Genomic DNA, 22,172 nt, shown 5'->3' on the forward strand with positions numbered 1-22,172 from the left:
ACGCCGCTCGGCGCGGACGGGCGCTCCCATGCAGGCGCCAGCCGCCCGCTGCAGCACCGAGCGTCGGCCCCGCGCCCGGAGCGGCCGCGTCGCTGCTGGAGGTGCGGGGACCCTTTTCCGGCGGGAAGGTCCGGTGTGAGTTGATTGATTTGCAGCTTCCGCCGCTATTTCCGAGCCGCCGGTTCTGCTCGCCAGCCCCCGGGAGCCGGGAGAGGCGCAGCCGCCAGGTAATGCCCCTTCGCTGCCCGCAACGCTGGGCAGGGGCGGCCCCGCGCCGCACGGGGCCGTCCTGCGGCACGGGCACGGGGCGCGGAGCGGGGCAGCGCTCGACCGCCGCGCCGTCAGCGGGCAGCTCCCAGTGCTCCCGCCTCGTGCCGCGCCGGGCTCCCCGCCGGGGCTGCGCTACCGCGCGGCGCTGCCCGACCCGCCCGCACCGCTCCGGGCGGCGAGGGGCTGCGGGGACGGCGAGGCCCCCGCCGCGCCGCCGTTACCGCCGCCGTTACCGCTGCCGCCGTTTTCCCGCAGGCCGGAGCCGCCCGCAGCGCAGCACCGCAGCGCGCCGCCCGCCCCGGGGAGGCCCGGCGGTGTGAGGCCGCCCGCCGCCGCCGCTTATGCAACACATCATCGATAACCACCCCGACATGGCCACCGCGCTGCTGGCGGGCGAGAAGCTGAAGGAGCTCATCCTGCCGGGCCAGCAGGATGACAAGGCGGGCGCGCTGGCGGCGCTGCTCCTGCAGCTGAAGCTGGAGCTGCCCTTCGACCGCGTGGTCACCATCGGCACCGTCCTCATCCCCATCCTGCTCGTCACCCTCGTTTTCACCAAGAACTTCGCCGGTAAGGGCGGCGGGACCGGGGCGGCCGCGCGGTGCGGGGCGGGGCGTGTTCTTCCCGCCCGAACGGCCGCCGCTCCTCGACGGCGCTGAGGGCCGCGCCCTGACGGCTGCGGCGGGCGGCGTTCGGGCGGCGTTCTGCCGGCTGGCGGGCGGGGTGCTGCCTGCAGCCTCTGAGCTCCGTGCCCGTGGTGCAGCACGCACGTTTGTGCTTCGTTATGTAGCTCCTAAGCAGGTACAGAGCTGAAGCCTGGCTGGTCCTAAGCGGTTGTCTGTATGTTAGCTGAGGCACGTGCCACATGCGTGTTTCACTGGGCTGCGAGGCACGGACAGATGCTTTATCATACAGACTGCTGCAGTAATCCTATAGAGGCACACGCTTCTGTGCTTTGCTATATGGTGATGGCAGAAATCTCCAGCGTGTTTGGGTTTCTTTAAGGGCCTACACCTTACATACAGACTTCTGCAGTTCAAAAAATTCAGTTTGATTGCCCACAGCATGCAGTGTGCAGTCTTTCCTGCCTGGAAGTTTGGCTCAGGTGTTGATAAGCCTTGAAAAGTACTGAGCCAGTACGTTGCTGTGCGCCTCTCAGGCTGTGAGCAATACAGGTAGCCGTCACTGCCTTTCTGATGCATCGGCCTGAAGAGTGCGCTTGGCAGCGTGTGGCTTGTTTGGTTCTCTGGAGTTCCATAGTGGTGATCCATGCGAAATTACCAACACTTTAATGCACAGACTGGTAGTGTGTAGCTTGTATGGTCAGTGGGAGTTAGCCATGTGCAGTCCATCCGAGCACATCTGAGTCCAGTCCTTTACGCGCAGCTTGGGGATTGACCTCCAACACACGCATCCTTAACACTTGCTTTCACTATAACATTAATTAGAACAGTTACTGCTTGTGAAGAGCGTCTTGGGTGGAGATTTTTTCTAAATTATAGCTTAAGCACTTTGAATTTATTTCACTTTTTAAGCATACATTTATGTTTTAGGTTCTTCTGCCACGGTTGATGATAGCCCCATGTTTTTGCATGGACATTTAGAGGTGTCTTCATGAGCCTGTATTTCCAGGGCACCATGAGCTTGCTGAACATCTGAGAACTGTCTTTTTACAGTGACTGAGAGGCAGGGAACTGCTGTTTTTCAGATCCTCAGTGTAGAATGCAGAAGTGCTGGAATCCCTTCCTCTGTTTGGTGTGTAGAAAGGAAACAGTAATAAAAAGGCATTTGCAGAAGGCAGTGAGAGTGCCTGCTTATATATGTGCCTTCATACTGCTGGAGACTTAGAGTTCTGGATGCACGTAGGCCTCAATTTGACCTTGGGAGCAAGAAAGGTCATGCGCTTTGCCGTATGTGCCCCTACTGTTGTGTGAGTTCGCTGACAGAAATCCTTTGATGAATCACTGCTTGTGCAGACAGCAGTAACTCGCTCTGTTTGAATAAATCCTCTGAGGCTGCAGATTGCAGAGGGAGCCGCAAGTCTAAAGGACTCTGAGGTTTGTGCAGGGGATGTTCCTCTGCATGTCTACACTGTGGTCTGTGCAAATTCTTGGAAGAGAAGACATCTACTGACTTTACTCACTGCTCACGTCTGCCCATGTTTCTGCAGTTGGGTTTGTTTTATGCCATGGAAGACTCCTTTCTAAGATGACAGTTGTGGCCGAATATTTCAGTTGTTTTTTGTTTCAGAAGTGCTAAAAGCAATGTCATTTGTGTCTAGTGATAGAGCTTGTTTGCTCTCTTGACCTTATGAAAGCATCTGCTCCTTAAGAAGCAGTAACCTGTTGTGTCTTGCCCAGACACAGATTACAAGGCAATGCAGAAGCCTCCTTTATGTCACTGGGACAACACTCTTACCTCATTTGATGTCATGTATTTGTTCATTTGATCTACAGTCAGAAAAATAATATGAGAAAAAGGAAAAAGATACAAGAGCATGTAGTACAAACTGTAAGGGACTGATGAAACTATGTTGCTTTTTTGGGTTGGAGTTACAGATCTTAGGATTAGTGGATTCAGTTCTGCTTCTGAGTTCTGTAGCAAAACTCCTACTAACTTTGGCCTGACCTGAATCAGATGTTTCAACTCTGTTACCAGAACAGTATTTACTCAGTCTTTTCTAAGTTACTGTCTGGAGACACTGACTGTGGTCATAGCAGTAGCCCTGCTGACTGTGTGCTTGTTCATTCTGCTCATTCTGCTGTTATGTTTCACACATGCACTGCCAGTGATCTTCAAAAAAAAAAAAAAAAGAAATTTTGTTTTCTTGGTTTGGACACTGCAGTTTATATAATACATATTAGAAGTGCAAACACTGCTGACAAAAGTGCTGTCTAAAGGTTCCCCTTTGGTTTTTAATATCACAGCAGCTTCCCAGATCTTTCTTGATGCCCCTCTGTGCCTCAGTTATGGCCTCAGAATGGGAAATAAAAACCGAGCCAGCCTCAGCGCACGAGGCAGAGAAACTGTGTTATGGCAGTCGTATTTAAATATGGTAATTCACGTACAATCTTAAAAATCCTCATGTCTGTAGAATAAAATGTTGCATAATGTAGTTTTCCTGTGTGAAGATAGTTATTAACTAGGTTGTTTTAATGGTGCAGATAAAGTGGTTGTTTAAGTTAACGTGTTCGCTGTTCATGTAGGTGATTTCTTTGTCCTCATATTTGAGAGCTCTGATCTTTACATCACTTTTTAGAAACTAAATCACAAATTCTGTAATGCTTGCACAAGCTCTTCTGAAAAAGAAATGAATGCAATCTTTCTTTGCACTTCCCAAACTTTCTTTCATAAGATAAAAGGAAGTCTCTCAGCTAACCGCTGGCGTTATCATTTCTAAGTCTCCAAATCCTCCTTTACTGTTTTTCCAGCAAGCTACTGTGAGCCCAGAAGGAAAGATCCAAGAAAAATAATTACAATAAATGCACGTGCAATGTTTGTACTGGGCATAAGGTCGTCATAAGGTCATTCAGGAACCATAGTCAGCTACTTCACGCAAAGAAAGCCCAAACAAGCACCCAGAAAAAGAGGAATGAGGATTGTCTCCATCTTTAAAAGGCACCCAAGGGCAGACTTCGTATACAAGCAGGACACGTATTTTTATGCCCTAGCGCATGTTGACCTCGAAGACCGCAGGGAAAATTTTGGAGGCCTGTATCTGTGACCCAGTGGATGGATCAGTCTGTGAGTGGAACTCGTGTTCCCCCCAGACGGGGCTCTGAGCCCTGCTCAGAAGGGTGCCTGCAGCTGGCAGCGTAGGCTGAAGGAAACCTCTCTGACACTGATGTTCTTGCTGAGAGCAGCGGTGCCAATAATAGGTAATAGTCCCAAGGGAATTTACCTGCTTTTCTGTTTTCTTTCAGAAATTACTGCTTTAAAGATAACAATTTATTCTGTTATACAAATCTGAGTACTGATGTGTTGTGGTTTCTCACATAACAGTGATGTGATCCCCATTACACCGTGTATAGTTTTAATACCTGTTGCAGCACTCCTGCATATGTAGTGCTTGTGTTTTGTACCTCAGAATTTTGATTTCTCCCACCTGATGATCCGGAAGCCTGATTCTTTTTTTTTTTTTTTTTTTTTAATTTTTTTCTCTAACAATTAGTTACTCCTGTGCAAACTGGAAGTAAAATACAGCTCATGACCTCTGAGTGGAGAGTTCTGATTTGATAGTCCCATGCTGTCCCAGTGCAGGAATAGATAACCATTCTAGGTGCCAGGCAGTAGAGGAGCAAAGCTGTAAGCCTGTAACTGTAGGTTGTCACTTTCTAAAATGTGGAGAGTGTGTAGTATTAGACTGCAACATGCAGTGTCTGTTTGGTGGGGATTGGTTGTTCCATGTTTTTTTTTGGTTTTTTTTTTTGTCTTCTACTCTCCCTGGTTTCACCATGGAACTAATACACATGAACCACATGGAATTAGCATACGTGGTCCACAGCCGCAAGCAGGAGGCTGTTGGGTATTCAAAACTGCTCTTCATCAGCACATGCCATGTTGTGTCCTCTGGCTGGCAGGGATGCTGCTGGCAGTGAATGGCAGCCCTCTGTAGTGAAAAGTCCTGAGGCATTTGCCTGAATTCCAAGATGCTGTTCTGCAATACAGTAGAGGAAGAGATACTTGGCTCTCATTATGAGCTGCTTACTTTGTGTTTAAGTATTCTGGTTCACTGTTGTGCTGTGTTCAGCAGCAGCACAATCAGTAATGTCTGTGGGACGTTTGCTCTGTAAGGGACCAGTGAGAGGTGGGCCCAGAAGAGAATACATTGCTGTTATTGTTACGCATTATCTTCACAAAAAAATTGAAATATTTTTGTTTCCAAGCTTTAGGATTCATGTTGTCAACTACAGTGATTGTGAAGTCATATCCCTCATGTAAAGTGCCATAGTGCCTTGTGCTTTCTATTCACAGTGAATCATCCTATTATTGCAGTCATGTTTGCTTTTCCTCAGAAGTTGTTCAGTACCAATACTTGTTTAAAATAAAGCAAAACAGTCATCCAGACGATTGTTACGTTGTAGTCAGAAGCCAAGCTGTGGCACTGATTTTCTTTCTGCGTTCATTAATCAGTGCCTGCCAAACACCAACAAGTTCCTCATAAGTTCTGTATTCCTATGTCTCTGAGCAGTTTCATAGCTCAGCCCTCTTACCACCCTCTGCTAGAAAATTCTCATGAAGTCGTGGAGGGAGACAGTAAGTTAAATGAAGGGTCAGTTCAAGTTCTATGTTTTATTTTCTGATTTGTAATAATTGTGCATAAGCACTGCCTACTTCACTGTGGCATACAGTATATGTGTCAGTTCAGTGTCGTTATGCATTTCACCTACAGTATGTTTGAAATAGTATATGCTGAGGATTTCTGTATTAAAAGATAGAATTCTATTTTGTATTTCTGTTTCAGCTTGTGGGCAACATATTTACACACACACTTCCCTGACTTGAGTGTTAGCTGGCTTTTGAGCTTATGTTCCATTTTTACTCTTAAACTGCACTTAAAGCCATGTAAAGTTTAAAAAAAAAAAAGTGAAGATGACATTTTTCCACATGATTATTGTTAGTGGTAAAAGCATAAGGCAAAACTGTTATGTATATATGAGAACATGGATGCAGTAATTGGTTCTGAGGCAGTAATACTAGCTGCAAGGAGAGACTTTAGGCAGTGTCTCAGTACCACTTGTGTTTAAATGCTTTCTGATTATGTGTTTGTAAAAAGAACTGGAGTACTACAAGCAGCCCCAGGCCAACTGTGCTTCAGCTGCTGGCTGTTCGCAGTGCTGCTTGAGCTCTTCCCAAAGGGCGAGGGCAGTTCTCTCTCACACACACACACCCCCAGGTGCACAGGAGACATGCATGAGATGTGCAAGCTGCCTTTCCGTGCGTTTTGGTCACTTAAAGATTTGCAGTTGTGTAGCTGAATGTTGAATATGAAAGTAGTCTTGAGGAAATGCATGAGCCTCACATAGGTAATAATTCTGCTGCAATTTCTCGAGGCCACAAACATTTTTATGTCATGAATTCGATCTCTCAGTCTTCGCTGACACATCTGTGCCATCTTTTTTTCATACTGGCTTTGACCTTTTCTGCACTATTGTCTCCATTTTCTTATGTCACGTATGCAAAGAGGTTCAAAATGTAAATGAGATTTAGCTTAATGCATACTTTGAGATAACTTCAACAGTCTGAACAGGTAGGTGGTCAGAATTATTTTTAAGAGCTAATTAATTAATTCATCTTACTCAACAGGGAACGTTTAGAATAAATGAGTAACACCGAGGCTGTTCTTCAGAGTTACCGTGGAGTTTTTTTCTCACTAAGCTTGATAGGGCTACACATTGAATTGCAAAAGCTGAATTATGTCACAGCAGACTGGCATCATTCCTGTAGAGGTTTCTTTTGTTTCAGTTGCTGAGATGCATGGGGCATTTTTTGCAGCTTGGAGCTCCGTGACTATTTCTGGAACATTTCAGTTATATGCTGAAGCAATTATTTTTTGAGGTTGAGGTGCCTTGGCTTCTGTGGGATCCACAACCCGCGGGAGGGCAGGAAACCTCCACACTGGAAGTTGTAGAGTTCCTGGGAGCCTTTGGGGTCAGATTCTCCTTGTTCTGTCATGATAGATCAGCGCAGTTGTGACACTTGATAAAACTCAGTTTCTCTATGCATAGAATCATAGAGTGGAATCACAGAGCCGCTTAGGTTGGAGGACACCTTAAAGATCATGTCATTCCAACTCCCCTGCCATGGAGGAATCACTTTTCCAAAAAGTAGTAGACCACATCTCTGCCTCCAAATACTATGATGTTAGAATAATGTAATTACCTAATGGGCTAACTTCTTGCGTTTTTCTCTTTTTTAATAAGAAGTTTTCCAGGTGCTGTGTTTATGGCCTTAGGTGTTTAAGGCAAGCCGTCTTTTTCATTTCTGATCATTAAAATGCGGTAATGCAGTAGAACAAACCTGCTGTTTCCTCTTGTTTCCTGTCTTTGTGTTTTGTACTTGACCCTTGATTTAAGAAGCCACCCCTGTCTATCATGAGTTTCAAAGGACATTCATAATTCATTTCACTTTGGCATTTATGTGTTCTTCAGTTTGCTTTAGGTGTTGCTCTGGTTCACATCATAGTCGTGACTCAGTGTCTGTGTAGTTGCTGTGGGGGTTTCATCTCTAGAGGGCAATTCTTGAATTGCCCAAAAAATATTTTTTGATTTTTGGATAACATTAAGACTTTTATTTTCACAAATTATTTCCACCGCTGCACAAATCTGTACATCACCAAATCCCATTTACCTCCTCATATTAAGGGTAATTGTTGAAGTAAATATCATTCGGATCTCTGTTGTAGGCCTTTTTTATGTGGCTGAATTTCATTCATTGTATTTTGATGGATGCATAATTCTGAAGCCTGATCTAACCTTTCCTCAGATCCTAACATAATACAAAGCAACATTATAGTACAGAAACACAGCTCTAGCTGCAAATACAGGGAATGTAATTTCCTTCCAGCTATCTTCTGTTTTCCCACAGAGCTGTTGAGTGTAGGAAGAAATGCTCATGGTGTTGGTGAACAGTACAGTAACTACAGAGAAGCTCTTTTTCTAATGAAATTACCCCCATCCTGCATGGCCGTCATACAGCGGATGGCAGCTCGTTATTGAAATATTTCTCCATAGCAACAACCTAAGGGATTTCCTTTAGGTGTTGCTGCACCTTCTGTGTAACAGTTGCCATTTCTGGAACACTTTTCTCCAACAGACTTCAATATATGAACCAAGTAGGAATCTTTCTTGCCTGAAATATGCTGGGCAGGTATTACAGGTTGTTAAGCCTCACGTTGCTGCTAAGTGAGCTTCAGCATACCAGCTAATTTTAGAAGAGCTGATATCTCTCACAAACGGGGAATAAGGTCCTGTGAATTTATATATCCACTGCAAGTGTGCATTATCATGTTAGTGACTGGAGAACCTAAATATATGCAGGTGAAGCAATGGTCTTGTAAGAAAAAAGGCCCCATGTTGTAAATCAGGGGACACCCCTGTGGGAAACCAGTTACCTGTCAGTCTTCGAAACTGCTTGCCTACAGCTCACCCATTATGACTAATACTTCACAAAATCACAGAACTGTATTTGCTGAAAGGGACCTCTGGAGATCATCTAGACCAACTCTCCTACTAAAGCAGGTTCCCTAGAGTTGGTTGGACAGGAATATACTTGTAATATACTAATACTTGTAGAATATGGACAAGTAAAACTTTAGAGCAGCAGTGGTTTCCTATCTCATTTCCTTAGGGACTTTCTTTTTAAGATTTTTTTCTTAAACAGGACGGGTGGTTTCAGAGAGTGGTCAAAAAAGGCTGTACCTTCCCTTGTTGATCATGGAGAAATTTGTACCTTAGGAAGACTTCCTGGGCATGGAACCTATATTCTTTGGAAAGAATATTTCCTAACAAAGGTAAAGGTATTGTCTTTTTGTTTTGATGAATTAATAATTCTTAATAATTAGCTTGCTAAGTTAAGGCTTAGTTCTAGGAATGCTTTATTTTCTTATTCGGTGAGTTAAATGAGACTGTATGACTACAGTTGATACACAAATGTAATTTCAGGAAGCCATTCTCATGTTGTACTAATATCTAACCTTTAAGTACCCTTTAAATAACGTAGTTGAAATAAAGCTGTTAAATTAAGGGAGGTTTTCGTTTGGCTGTGAATTAATTTGGATACTAGCCATCATTTGTTAAAATCACATCCAAAGCAGAGAGTTTGATGTTCCTTGTGGAAGCTTCTTGCTGGCATGTAAAATCTGTTTACTGTTTGGATGACAGAATACTTCCTTAAACTACATTTTCAGCTTCAGTAACGTGAATATTTTTTGTTCTCTTTTTCCAGAGAGAAGAGGATTCAGGACGTTTCTTCTTTGCCTTTTAAAATATACTGAAGGCTACGAAATAAATTTATTTCGGTTTCATAAATAAACAGTTTTCTACCTGCTTGCTTGTGCATTCCTTTTAGTACCCAAGGTGAATGAGGCATGTATGTCTGACTGCTTACACGTGACACAATGGAGAGATGAACAGTACGATAGGATACACTTGTCAAATATAAGCATCTGTGGCTGAATCCAGGGAGCATCTCATTTATTCTGACTACTGGCCAAGAGAGCCTACTTAAACACTGAATTTCTCCTTGCAGACAAGTGGAGAGGACTTTACAAGGAGCACTTTGGAGTACTTGACTGACGTGCCATCTTTTCTTTGTGTGCAGGTTGAGCATCTTCATAAGGGTGATTTAGCAGTCCTCTTCAAGAGGATGAAAAGCCAACTGGTAGAAAGCACTAAGACCCAGGGTGAATCTGCTGTATATTTTACTCATTAAATAATAAACTTAACAGTATGCTTACCTAAAACTTAACTCCAGGTGTCCAGAGTTGGTATGTCCTCCCCACTGGCATTCTCTGTGAGCCTGTCAGAGTCAGAGCATAAGGGTTCAGGCGCTTGCCCAGGAGTTGAGCGGGTTGCCTGTTTGGCCAGGCTGCATATTTATTTCTAGATTATCAAAGAGTTATTTGAACAAGAGACATACTTACCTTTGTCTTGGTGTAACAAGCACAAGAATTTTGTCTCTTTCATTTTTCAGTTATATTTTCCGAAAATCAAGTTTCTTTTTTATTCTTTTGTCTGCTGTTAGGAACTGGTTGTGTTCCACCTGCACTATTGAATCGTTGGTCTAGAACGCTGAAATCATGCAATTTAGTTGGAGGATCAATGAGGTGTCATTTCTTTCTCAGTCTAAATTATAAAAGACAGAAGTCACAGGATGCATACACAATTTATTATACTTCATAGTTTGCTTCTGGTGAATATATTTTAGTGGTAATATGGTAGGTGTAAAGGTTCATTTGCCCTTTTATATAGGGGCATATACTGTGTATTACTAATGTTTTCCTTTATTACTTTATAATGTTTACCAAAAGCATTGTAAGTGCTTTGTCCATATTTATTTAAATATCTTTTGACTGTTGCGTGTCATAATGCTTCTGAAGCTTGAAATCGAATCCCCTGCAGCATCAGTTCTTCAAAGAGAGATGCACATGCCTAATTTTATGCACCGTGAGTAATCTCATTGGCTTCAGAAAAACTGCCCAATGCATGAATTTGGTTCAGTCTTTTTAGGAGCAGGGTCTGTTTTTTTTACTGTGTTGAATAGCAAGAGGTTGGTGTTGTTATCTTTATTTGAAAAACAGAAATGAATGTTTATGTTAGATCCAATTCACTCGCTTGTCTAAGACTTGTAAAAAGTGACCTTCAGGAGAGAGAGGAGAATAATATGTAACTACCAGCTTGACCATGTCTTCTTGACAGTGTTGTCTCCATGTACCACACACTACCTCACCTCACATTTTTTGCAAAGTTATTTTTTATATAGGTAAATGCGCACAGGCATACACACACACAGCTTCCTTGGTGAACTGCGCTGTTGCTATCTTTTTCTTGGGCTGAGATGTAATACTGTGGCCTGAACTCTGGCTACTTGCTTTGCAACTCTATCTTTTTGTGTTCATTCTTGAGCATGACCATTTCTTAAATGTGAAAAAAAATGGGGGGAAATATCACCTGAGGGAAGCCAAGCATTGGAGCAGGTTGCATGAGATAGTTGTGTAGTCTACACCTTTGGAGGTTTTCAGACTGGACAAAGCCTTTATCATGTTGCTGTGAACTCAGTGTTGTCCCTGCTTTTAGAATAAGATAGGGCTCAGTAATTTTCAAGGTTCCTTTCAGTTTTTCTGTGATTCACTGGGGTGTAACTAAAGGTATAACTTCTAGAACAGCAGTTACCAGATTTTTTGTTGGTACCTCCATTTTCAGGTCTGAGATTAATTTTCACAGTGGGAAGTTGCACAGGGGGTTCCAGCCCCGGACCTCAGCACCCCAGCCCCTCGTTTGAGGAACTGCAGAACTTACAGCGTTGCATCTCCAGGGTGAAATTGATCACTTCATGCTTAATGCTTAACATGTTTAGTACTTGCAGCCTGAAAGAGTATATAATTTGGGGGCTCTTGAAGAGGGCTATTGAGGGTATGCTGAGGTATGGAGAGGTTGGGCAACCATTTGAAGGAGGTGGCCGGCCTTGGATTGGGAACAGTAGAAGTGGCAGCCTGCACCTGCGGAAAGTTCTCAAGCATTTCTCGGAGTACGTATTAACAGGCAGCAGACTCAGCTGCACCTTGTTTCTATGCTTTACCTTCGCTCCTGCCTCCCATACAGTCTGTTAAGATTCTAAAGAGTTTTTTTGAGCACAGTTCCTGCCTTCATCCCTCTCCCTACCTTGGTTATCCCAGCCATGTTCTCTAGTTTCCCTGAAGTATGCCCTTCGTACCACAATACTGTCTGGAAGTCATTTTTCCCTGTTTAAGTAGTACTTAAACTTGATAGGACCGTATGGTACAGAAAGAAACATGAAAAAACTTAGCTTTCAAGGGTGTTTAATTTTTCAACTGGCATAACAATTACATTCCACAACTAAGTTGTTCCTCTTTGACTATTTATTCTTGTTTGTATGCCCAAAAATATTCACTGAGATGCCTTGTATTTTATTAACAAGACTAGTGTTATGGATTTCTAGAAGCTACTTACGTGAACAGCAAGCAGGATAAAACATATTTGTCTACAACTGTTGACAACATCTGATGCAGTGTTCCTGGGGTCATCTAATAGTATTAAAAAAGGGAAGTTAAGCTTCCTAGTATGCATCTTTATACTCAGTATAGGATAAAGTAGAATATACTTTGTAATCTATTGATATTGATGAGTTTTTTATCCAATGTGATAATTATTTTTGCACAGTATTAGCCCAGAGTTACTTAATCTCTTAGCAAGTTGTTTAAAAGGAATGGTTTGTGGGAATGACAGTGACAGTAGGTAAGTATTACAGAAGACAGAATTTATTCTCAGCTACTAATAGTGATTTTGTTCTGAAACAACTGTGTTGAACTTCATATGTTGGCATGCAGTTAACACATATTTGTCGGTGGGCCTAAGGGCAGACCTTCAGACTGTGAACTTCCCAAGATTTTACTCTGAAAATCTTGCAGTAGGCCATGACATTTAACAAAGAAGTGTTTAGTATTCCAGCTCCCCATAATGATTACAGGTTGGTTGAGTACTATCTTATTTTTTCCACTTTTGCTGCAGATGCACGCATGGTCAGAATTACTGTTCCAAGTTCACAAGAATGTAGCGGTCAAGGAACGTGCAGGGATAGATTACACTTAAGACAACACTCAGAAGAGGACTAATCCGCTCAAACGTAATAGTGCCCCCTAAGCTTTTCCAAAAATTTTTCCCGACCATCGCTTATTCTGCTGTCATTTCCTACACAGGTGTATAATTATTCCATATTAAACTTCTGGGTTTGAGGGAAGAGCTACATTTCATGGTAGCCGGATTTATTCTATGAAAAAAAAAATTCCCGAACTGCTTGAGGGTGAAATACAAGCATCAGTAGAAACTTTCTATATTTCTGAATGTAAACATAAAAGCAAATGTATTTTTTACATTGTATGATCCCATGTCAGAGCTATGGTGATAACACACTTACAGCTTTTTTAATGCTGCTTATCTATCGGATCATTGCAGCAGAAAAAATCGGCTGATGTGTCTTCTTGAAACTGAACGTGTGTTAAGTAGGGCTCGCAGCTAAGTGAGCAGTGTGAGTGAGATCAACTCATCACTCCTCCATCCTCAACAGATAGGCATTTTGAGATCCAGCTATATGTTGCTGCCATCTTTCGTAACAAACAAGATTCATTACTGATGCCATGCTTTTCTTTCTCATTTATTCCTGATTGACACAGATTGCAGTAGAGGAGAAACGGTCCATGCCCTAGTATGATGGGATCAAACACCTTCATGGTGTTAAATGCTATGTTAAATGCAAGGTAAAATGCTGCTATTGCCTAAGAAGCATTCACAAAAGTTAACTTAAACAGAGTGATGATCTTGCTTGGCAGCCTCTTGTCAATGAAGAGAGACAGGTTTCTCCAGGCAACAGGTAAATTAGTCTTTTGCTTTGAATCACTGTCTGGAAGGGTCTTCCCCTCCTCTTCACTGTCTAGATGAACAAGCTTCCCCAGAGTGATTCTTTGCTTTGTGAGTCATGTCCTGTGCTGTGAAGGTTAAGCTAAACTCTCCTGTGCAATAGCTACCAAAATCAGTGACATTCCCTGACGGTGGGTATGATTCAAACATATTAGAAAACAGTGTTTGAATAAAATTGCATCGGAATCTTCCCTTCACATCAGTCAATTATCACATCCCACTGGCTGGGGATAATGTTTTACTGAAGGATCTTGGGATTTACCTGGCATATAATCAGAGTCATGTCAGTTTAATAAACGTGCAAAAAAAAATATGGGACTAGCATCAATAAACAACATTGAATCAGTATGGGGCACCATGCTCACCTATCCCAATGAAGTAGAGATCCCTCACAACTTAGCAGGCAGTGGGAACAGCTAAACAATATTTGACAGGAGAGCAAACAAATTTCTTTAAAACGGCATTTGCTTTCTTTACTGAGCTGGGCAGCTCCATTTTTGAAGTACCCTCCAGCGATGCTATGTAGTCCAAACTAAAGTTGTGCAGCTGTTAGGTTTTGCTCTGAAGTAGTATCAGTGGACAGAGTGCCGATAGTCTCGGAGTGGTTTGTCCAACATAAATGTAAATGTTAAGACATTTTTATTTCTCTCCTTTTTGTTTGTTTGTTTATTAAGTGACTGTTGTATATTTAACATTTTGGCAGAAATCACCTTAGCCTTTCAGGCCTCAGTGAGATGAACTTTTTACTATTTATTTGGCAGTAGCAGCTGATACATGATTCCAGAAGGTATCCTTATGGATGAATTGAATGAATACTTGTGGTCTTCCCACATATTCATGCTGCTGAGATCCAGGAGAAATGAACTCATGTATTTCACAGTAATTTAAATTCCATGTTGGCAGGTTCTACTAAGCCTGGGGACACCCAATTCAAAATATCTCTGTTTATGAGAAGTACTTCAAGCTACTTGCCTCTTTTCTCCATGGGAGTATTTTCACATAGGAACCTACTGATTCTCCTGGGAAATCATACAGTAACTCTTTGATAGTTAGAGCTGTTTTTTTTGTGTATGTGCATCCCTTCACGGGTAGGGTTGGGAGGGCATGTAATTGCTGAAGATGAGAGTTAATGAGTATTTTTCTTGTAACTGATGACTGTAAATACACAAAGATGGCCTAAGTGGGAATTTTGGTAACATTAGAGTGCTTTAAGCTCTCCTCTGAGAAGGGTTGAAGCTAGATCATGATAAAATAGTTTTCAAAAGAGATTTTAAAGAATTTACAGGGCTTACTCAATTTACATCCTGTCTTGGGTAACATTATTCAAGCAAGCCTGTTCAAATTGGTTATATTTTTAGAAGAGAATCCTCACTGAATTACTTTTTAAAAATATGCAGTCTTTAGTGTATAGATCTCTGTAGATCAGAGAATACATTTCTACATCAGCATTTTACCAGAGCACTAGGAAATGATTTTTATTTGCTTGAATGTGAAAAGTAGTTGGTCAACTAAGGATTCTTCTGTTAAGCCAAAAGGATTAGGGCTTTTTTGCCTGCCTGTTAATTTTAGTGTTTTCCTTATTGTTATCAAATGACATAATATTTTATTCTTCATAATTTGTATTATTAAGAGAACAGTACGACCGCTCTCTTCAAGTGGGCTGTTCTTGATCTGAATTGTAGACTGCACTCAGAACAGGAGCAAGCTTGGTGTTCTTGAGCAATTCTCAATGCAAGAGAACATACCTTCTTCCTATGGATCTCATTTTAAGATTTTTTTAAAGGTAGACCAGAACACTGTAAATTACATTCCCTTTGTTCTACTTACCAAAGCGTTAAATACAGTCTTCATACTTGAAGAGGGTGTTTTGAAAGTGATCATTGTTCTTGGGGCAGTGAATGCTATTCTAGCTTTCACAAGTTGTTCTGCCTTACTTTCATATCCATTGTTAGAAAAATGTAATTACATGAACACAAAATACATCTACTGGGTCAAAGCCCTTTAGCCCAGGATGCCCTCTCTGATGGTAGCAAAACCCAAATGCTTAGGAAGGAGTATGAAAATAGACAAGCATATGATACTATTTTCTTGCATAAACCCTCCCACTGTCCAGCAGCCTGTGGCTTGAAGATGATCCGAGAGAAAAATTGTATAATTATCTGTGTTTAATAATTCCTGCTATACTTTTTTTTTCCATTACTTTTGTCTAATTGCTTTCTTGATTCATTGTATTTGTTGCTTCCATAATACTATAGGGCACTGAGTTCCACCATTTAATTGCACCATGTAAAAAACAATAAATACAATTGTAAATACAATTTACGCAATAGATTCTGACTTGGTTGGTCTTGCTTTCATTCAGACTGTTAGCTGGGATGCAGCTGACTAAATGCTTTAAGTGTAGGTATTTTTCTAGCATATCCAATGAATAGATGTTGTTAATAAGGATTTAAAAGATTGCCTTCAACCATATCTAACTTTTTTCTATTTATAAGAATATTTAGCTGGGACAAACCTTAAATGTCACCTAAATGAGCCTTTCAGCATTTGCACATATGCCAACATAACATGCTGAGCTACTCTATAGTGGATGCTAGGTCTTGTATTTCCAAAGTTCAGGCCACAGTTTTGCTTAGGATATTGTTCTCAGGGAGGTAACTAAACCAGAGTATCTATTCCTTGCTGACGTGTCTAGCGTAGGTTTGTTATAAAGCTTCCAGGTAAATAGTTTTGCCTGTAGGCTTGTGGAGGTGCACGCAGGCTGAGCTGTTTAATACACATTGTGGGATGAACAGTCATGTAAAAAATACAGTAAAGTAAAATTGATATCATTTGAAATGTTTATTTTCCAGAGCTCCTTTTGTACGTTAAATGCACAGCAGTGACTTTTCTCTCTGTTATACAGAGGAGCCAATATACTGTTACACACCACACAACTTCACCCGCGATCAAGCCTTGTATGCCAGAGGATATTGTTGGACAGAATTAAAAGATGCCTTGCCAGGAGTTGATGCCAGCCACTGGCCCTCCTTGTTTGAGCATAAGTTCCTACCTTATGCACTGCTGGCTTTTGCTGGGATAATGTACATTCCAGCTCTGGGCTGGGAATTTCTGGCCTCCACTCGACTGACTTCAGAGCTTAATTTTTTGCTTCAGGAGATTGATAATTGCTACCACCGTGCAGCTGAAGGACGGGCACCAAAAATAGAGAAACAGATCCAGTCCAAAGGCCCGGGGATCACAGAGAGAGAGAAAAGAGAAATCATTGAGAATGCAGAGAAGGAAAAAAGCCCTGAACAGAACTTGTTTGAGAAATACCTGGAAAGAAGAGGACGAAGTAACTTCTTAGCTAAGCTTTATCTCGCAAGACATTTGTTCATCATCTTTTTAAGCATCATACCAATTACATACTTATCCACCTACTATGCTACACAGAAGCAAAATGAATTTACGTGTGCTCTAGGAGAGCCTCCAGACAAGACAAGCAGTTCCAAATTACACATCAGAGTGAACTGTAAGCTGCCATCTGTCCAGCTCCAGAGGATAATTGCAGGTGTAGATATCTTTCTCCTCTGCTTTATGAACTTGATCATCCTTATCAACTTAATTCACCTCTTTATATTTCGCAAGTCCAACTTCATATTTGATAAACTGAACAAAGTTGGAATAAAGACCAAGAAACAGTGGCAGAAGTCCCAGTTTTGTGACATCAATATTTTGGCCATGTTTTGTAATGAGAATCGGGACCACATAAAATCATTGAACCGTCTGGATTTTATTACGAATGAAAGTGATCTGATGTATGACAACGTGGTGCGCCAACTGCTGGCGGCGCTGGCCCAGTCTAATCATGATGCCACCCCAACCATGCGTGATTCAGGGATCCAGACAATAGACCCCAGCGTCGACCCAGCAGACATCGATGGCAATGAGCAGCTCATCATTAAGAGACCAAGGAAGAAGATGAAATGGATCCCGACTACCAATCCACTTCCTCAGCCTTTCAAGGAGCAGTTAGCCATTATGAAGGTCGAAAACCATAAACCTGAAAAGCCTAAGCCTGTGCGGAGAAAAACGGCGACGGATAGCCTTATTGCTCCTTTGTTAGAGTCTGCTGCAAAAACCTCACAGCAATCATCAGCTCATAAAACTGAGTCAAACGCTGTCCCGAGCACAGGCAGTGAAAAGAAGCACACGCGGCACTTTTCCTTGGATGTACATCCATATATACTTAGCAGTAAAAAAACCAAGCCAGAGATTCCAGCCATCCCCTCGATGCCTACATCAAAAAGCCAAGAGGGTGGATTTCTAAACCAGGAAGAGAATGTCATAGTACACGTTACCTCCTCTCTCAAAGGTACAGTATATTGTAAAGACAGTAACACCTTCACAGACCATGATTTTTGTAGTGATCTTCAGGAACGCAAATCTTATTTGAACTTTTTGACCTACTTTGCTAGATTTTGGGATAAGTAATAATAGTAGGACGTGTAGGCCTCAGAAACAGTAGTTCTCTATCAGAATACAGCTATATGGAGAATAAGCATTACTTCAGGTAGAGCTGTACAAAACAGCCTGCAAGCTATTGCTGCAGGTAGTTTTTCAAACATAAGCAGATTTTCACTGTTATTAGAGTAGTTGTGCCTTGCTAAGAAAACGAGGAGAGTTCGGCCTCTAAAACACTATTCCTGCTCCACTAGCATCTGGCATATTTCAAATCAGCCTTATTCTCAAGTTATATAGAAAAAAATCTCTTTAACTACCAATTCTTTGGAGTTGGCATTTCCCACCTATGAAGGCACAACTCACTTTACCCCAGAGACATCTCAAATTGCCCTTGGTCTCATGTGGACCTGAGGGTGAATGATCTGAAGTGTGGGTGCTGGTCTGGGATTCAGGAATTCAACCATTCGCTTCCCATGTGGCCTCGCAAGAGACGCTCTTTCTGGGCCTCAGCTCCCTCTGTGTGTCTTGCAAATGCAGCCCCTTTTCTGCCTTAAAGGATTTTTCCAAATAGATTAACAATTGCTGTATGCTAGAGTGATGGGGAAAGCCACATAGACACTAATAAAAGCGATCAGTAGATAAACTGACAGGCAGATATATATCTTCTTGTTGATTTTGTAAGCTACTGACGTAAGAAAGAAACACTATGTAGAAAGATTTGTACATACTTAAAGCAATGGCTCTCATCTCATTACAAGCTAAGACCTCCCTCTGGGCCTCGACAGACTGACAGCTACCGTCACCCCACTGCCCAGCAAAGAAGTGATTTGAGGTATAAAAGTTTCTGTCACTTCCAAATCGTTATGCTCCTTAGAGCTCTCCAACTCCCTGATGTGCATGTGAGCTATTCTACAGCTTTCCTTATCCGATCACCTGCTCTGATTTCAATTCCTCAAAACTACTGGGGTTTTCTGGTCTCAGTTACCTTCATCTAAATTAGTGCTTGAATATTTTAAGAATGAAAAATAATTACTGTAGTTTTGGGGCTCTGTTACTCTCCATTTCAGTTAAAAGTGTTCAGCTTTGCTTTTGAGTTAGACCAACATTGCAGTCCATCAGGTAAGGCAGACTTCTAATTTCTGGAAAGAGACATCACTTAACGACAAATTGCTGTTCTTCCTAAAGACAAGTGGCTTACAATATGTAGCCACTGTTTTTTTCCCATTGAAAATACCAGTGCATTTTGTATTCCATCTTGTGGATTTCAACATTCATAACATTTGTCAAAACATTAAATCATAACATGTAAAAAACATCTGCCAAACCATAGAGGAGAGTAAAAGACACTTTTCAGTTGTTTTCTGTTCATGTTACAAAAATACCATTCACATTAGGAAGCATGAGCATGCATAGAAAGTGAGATTTACAAAACCCATTTGTTGTTTGTCCCGTTTCCCTGAGCTTACAATCCCGTTGTCATGAACCAGCCCTGCTGGATTTCTCAAAGGATCCCCAGAAAATTCATTTTGGAGTCCTCTCCTGCTCCCATTGAAAGCAACGGCAAGAGCGCCTTTATTGGTTGAGTACGCTGCTCTGTGATGCACTGGGAGGGTGAAAGAGTGCTCGTCTTCTAACTGGCTTTTTTGATTTCTTCTAGACACCCCTCATCCTGCAAAAGAGATGCTGTACTCATCTGAGACGTGCAGAACTGTGCCTGCTGCTGGGGCTTTTGTCACATGCAACCACAACCATATAGCCACGACTGCTGCAACAGGTATGACTTTGAACCCAGCCAAAGCAGAACCAGCCCCTGCGCTGAACTGCAACCCCACCCACCCTCTGCTGCACATCAACACGCTGTATGAGGATCACGAGGAGGAAGTTTCAAACATAATCGACAATGGGATTCACTCTCCAGCTGACGCAGGGGAAATTCTCTCCATCCCCACCCCTAAGCAGATACGGCTGGCAACGTTTGACGAACCGATGGCAATCGTGAGCTCGGTGGAGTACTGAAGTTCCATGGCTGCTCTCTGGTGGCCAAGTCCAAGGCAACTGCAGTGAGAAGCGTCGTCCCTCAACACTGCACTTCACTGCATGAGCATGGAGAGCTTTCATACGAACTGTAGCTCTTGGTAGTAACACCAAACCGTTTTTCAGGATCACGTCATGAGCACTGTCATTTACAACATAGAATAAGTAAAACCTGGTGGAAGTAGACCTTTAACACCAAGACAACCATTAGCTCTAGCTCTGAACTGTAGCTTCCCGATTGAATTGGTTTTAGCACAACTTACGAACATTAGAAGTCTGCTGGCATGCCGCAGTAATTTTAGTGAGTATTTAAACCGTTTGCATTCAGAATCGCTGATGAAAGTTAAAAAGGCACAGAGGTGAGGTATGCTTTTTTTAATGGCAGCAGTTAAAAAAGAGTTTTTTTCTAAGCTGAGAGGATTTTTTTTTTCAATTCAGGGTTACGAAAAAGTTATATGCAAGCAAATTTTGGTTTGTTTGTTTCTTTAGCTCACTGACATTGGGCTCGGTGGAGACTTAGCTGAAAGGGCCTTACTACCACCAGCAGCATTTAAGTGCAAAAGGAATGGATACTTTCAACCTCTTGCATTTATAAATGAAAATACCTGAGGTATGCCCCGCCCTTTAACGAGCTTTTATGTTTGATGGAAGATGCTGAAATGAAGAGTTTATTTTTTTAAATATATTTTACCATGGGAAAAATTACTTTAATAACTTTTCAAACCAGGTGTTTGTTGCTTTTAACAAAATGTGTAGAAGAGAGTCATTGTAGCTGCTTATTTTTCATAGTGTATTTATGAACCAGGTTAGAAACTTCTATGGGTGCTTCACTGATGAAAAATCTTACAGAGGTTGTTACAAAATATCTTACAAAATACAAAACCAGCAAAATCATATTCAAATCACAGGATTAAAGAAGCCTATGAATGTAGGTGTCTGCGCTTGGCTAGTTCTTGATTCAGCAAACACTTAAGGCTATGGATGTCACTGACATGACCCATATGTTCTTTCTAAAGCTAAGCACATACTGAAGTGGCTTTGCTGGATCTGGACTCTAGCGCAAGCAGACAATGATCCTGCTGTATGTGCTATCATTCTGATTCAATATTTGCCTTCCTTGGCTCAAAGCACATCTTCATCCCCATCTTCCTATAACTTTGATATGTGTGATTTAATAGGAAATTATAGTATAACTAAAACATCTATTAAAAATGTATCATGCAATAACCATTCTCAGCAAAATGATAGTGAAACAAAAAGTGACTGTGTTCAAATAATATTACTACCAGAATTATGGGCTATGTGTGTTTGCATCAAATTATGTATAATGAATGGTAGAAGAAATATGCAGCACAAATACAGGATTGAAATCTTGAATTTATTTTTAATTTATTACCTCAGACATGGATATATGATACCAGTATTTAATGAAAATAGCACTGAAAATAAATACATATTATTCTGAATAGCTTAATGTGTACTATGTCCTAGTGTAGCTACATACAACAAGTGGGATTTTGGTAGAAGCAGCAGGTGGGGCGTGTAAAACCGGTGTTCCCCCATACAGTGCTTCAGTTGTGCCCAGCGTTTTCAGCCCAAACAGCCAAGTACCAAGAAGCAAACCACAGGATGTGTAGCAGTCAGGGGAAGGAGCACCGGGGATGGCTGAAGGATGGGCCTGTGACTTCCTGAGGTCCCAGCGCTGCGGAGCCGTCTGTGTGAGGCTGCCTTGGGGGGAGTGAGCACTTGAGCTGTTCCCCAGCTGCCTGTGGCTCAAGGGCCGTAGGTTGACCACCCCTATTCTATCCCATTTGAGGGTGCTTGGCATCACTGACACCTGTCCATTGGTAGAGCATTGTGAAGGTTCTAAAAAACAAATCGGTACCTGCATGGCCACGTCCTGCCCTCTTACACAGGGAAGCTTTCTCCAGGTAGGTGCCCTGGGAGTGGAGCATCCCAGTGAACGGACTGAGACAAGGCCCGTGGCTGCCATCTGTTGAGGCTCATCTGAGGTCAGTGGCACGGCCAGGCTTTGGAGACCAGCTGAATGCCCCGCTGCATTATGTTCACTCAGATACACAATCCTGTAATTAGAATTATTTTTTTTTCAGCCAAATTAAATGGCTCCCATTTGACTACCCACGCGATTCATGTTCTTAGAGGACCTGCTGTCCCACTGGGGTTAATGTCTGCTGTCCCACAGAAACCCCTTTCTTCAGAGTACTTCTTCAGAGCGCATTAGACAACCAGACAGTAGGGATAAGTGTGTCA

At 42.2% G+C, this 22,172-nt stretch overlaps 1 protein-coding gene across 5 annotated transcripts; it reads left to right on the forward strand.

Annotated features, from left to right (window-relative positions):
* On the forward strand, positions 88-21,369 carry PANX2 (pannexin 2). 5 transcript variants are annotated; one of them, XM_021384736.1, is made up of 5 exons: positions 88-227; positions 526-837; positions 16,327-17,778; positions 18,626-18,699; positions 19,525-19,661. In XM_021384736.1, exons 2-4 carry the CDS (start codon positions 612-614, stop codon positions 18,655-18,657), a joined length of 1,710 nt encoding a protein of 569 aa, XP_021240411.1. In that variant the 5' UTR covers positions 88-227; positions 526-611; the 3' UTR covers positions 18,658-18,699; positions 19,525-19,661. The 5 variants fall into 5 exon arrangements, 4 of the variants coding, with proteins under 4 accessions (XP_021240411.1, XP_021240408.1, XP_021240410.1 ...); XR_002434425.1 differs by having other exon boundaries at positions 16,327-18,699; positions 19,525-19,599; XM_021384733.1 differs by lacking the exon at positions 18,626-18,699 and having other exon boundaries at positions 19,525-21,369.

This window comes from Numida meleagris, chromosome 1 (genome assembly GCF_002078875.1).
Source record: "Numida meleagris isolate 19003 breed g44 Domestic line chromosome 1, NumMel1.0, whole genome shotgun sequence".
In the NCBI taxonomy this organism is placed as follows: Eukaryota; Metazoa; Chordata; class Aves; order Galliformes; family Numididae; genus Numida; species Numida meleagris.

What these genes read in the sequence shown, in the direction of transcription:
- PANX2 (XM_021384733.1), top strand. Translation starts at nt 612, where the DNA reads ATGCAACACATCATCGATAACCACCCCGACATGGCCACCGCGCTGCTG. An exon ending in TTTCACCAAGAACTTCGCCG is followed by an intron (nt 838 to 16,326) that starts GTAAGGGCGGCG and finishes TCTGTTATACAG; the next exon opens with AGGAGCCAATATACTGTTAC. An exon ending in CGTTACCTCCTCTCTCAAAG is followed by an intron (nt 17,779 to 19,524) that starts GTACAGTATATT and finishes GATTTCTTCTAG; the next exon opens with ACACCCCTCATCCTGCAAAA.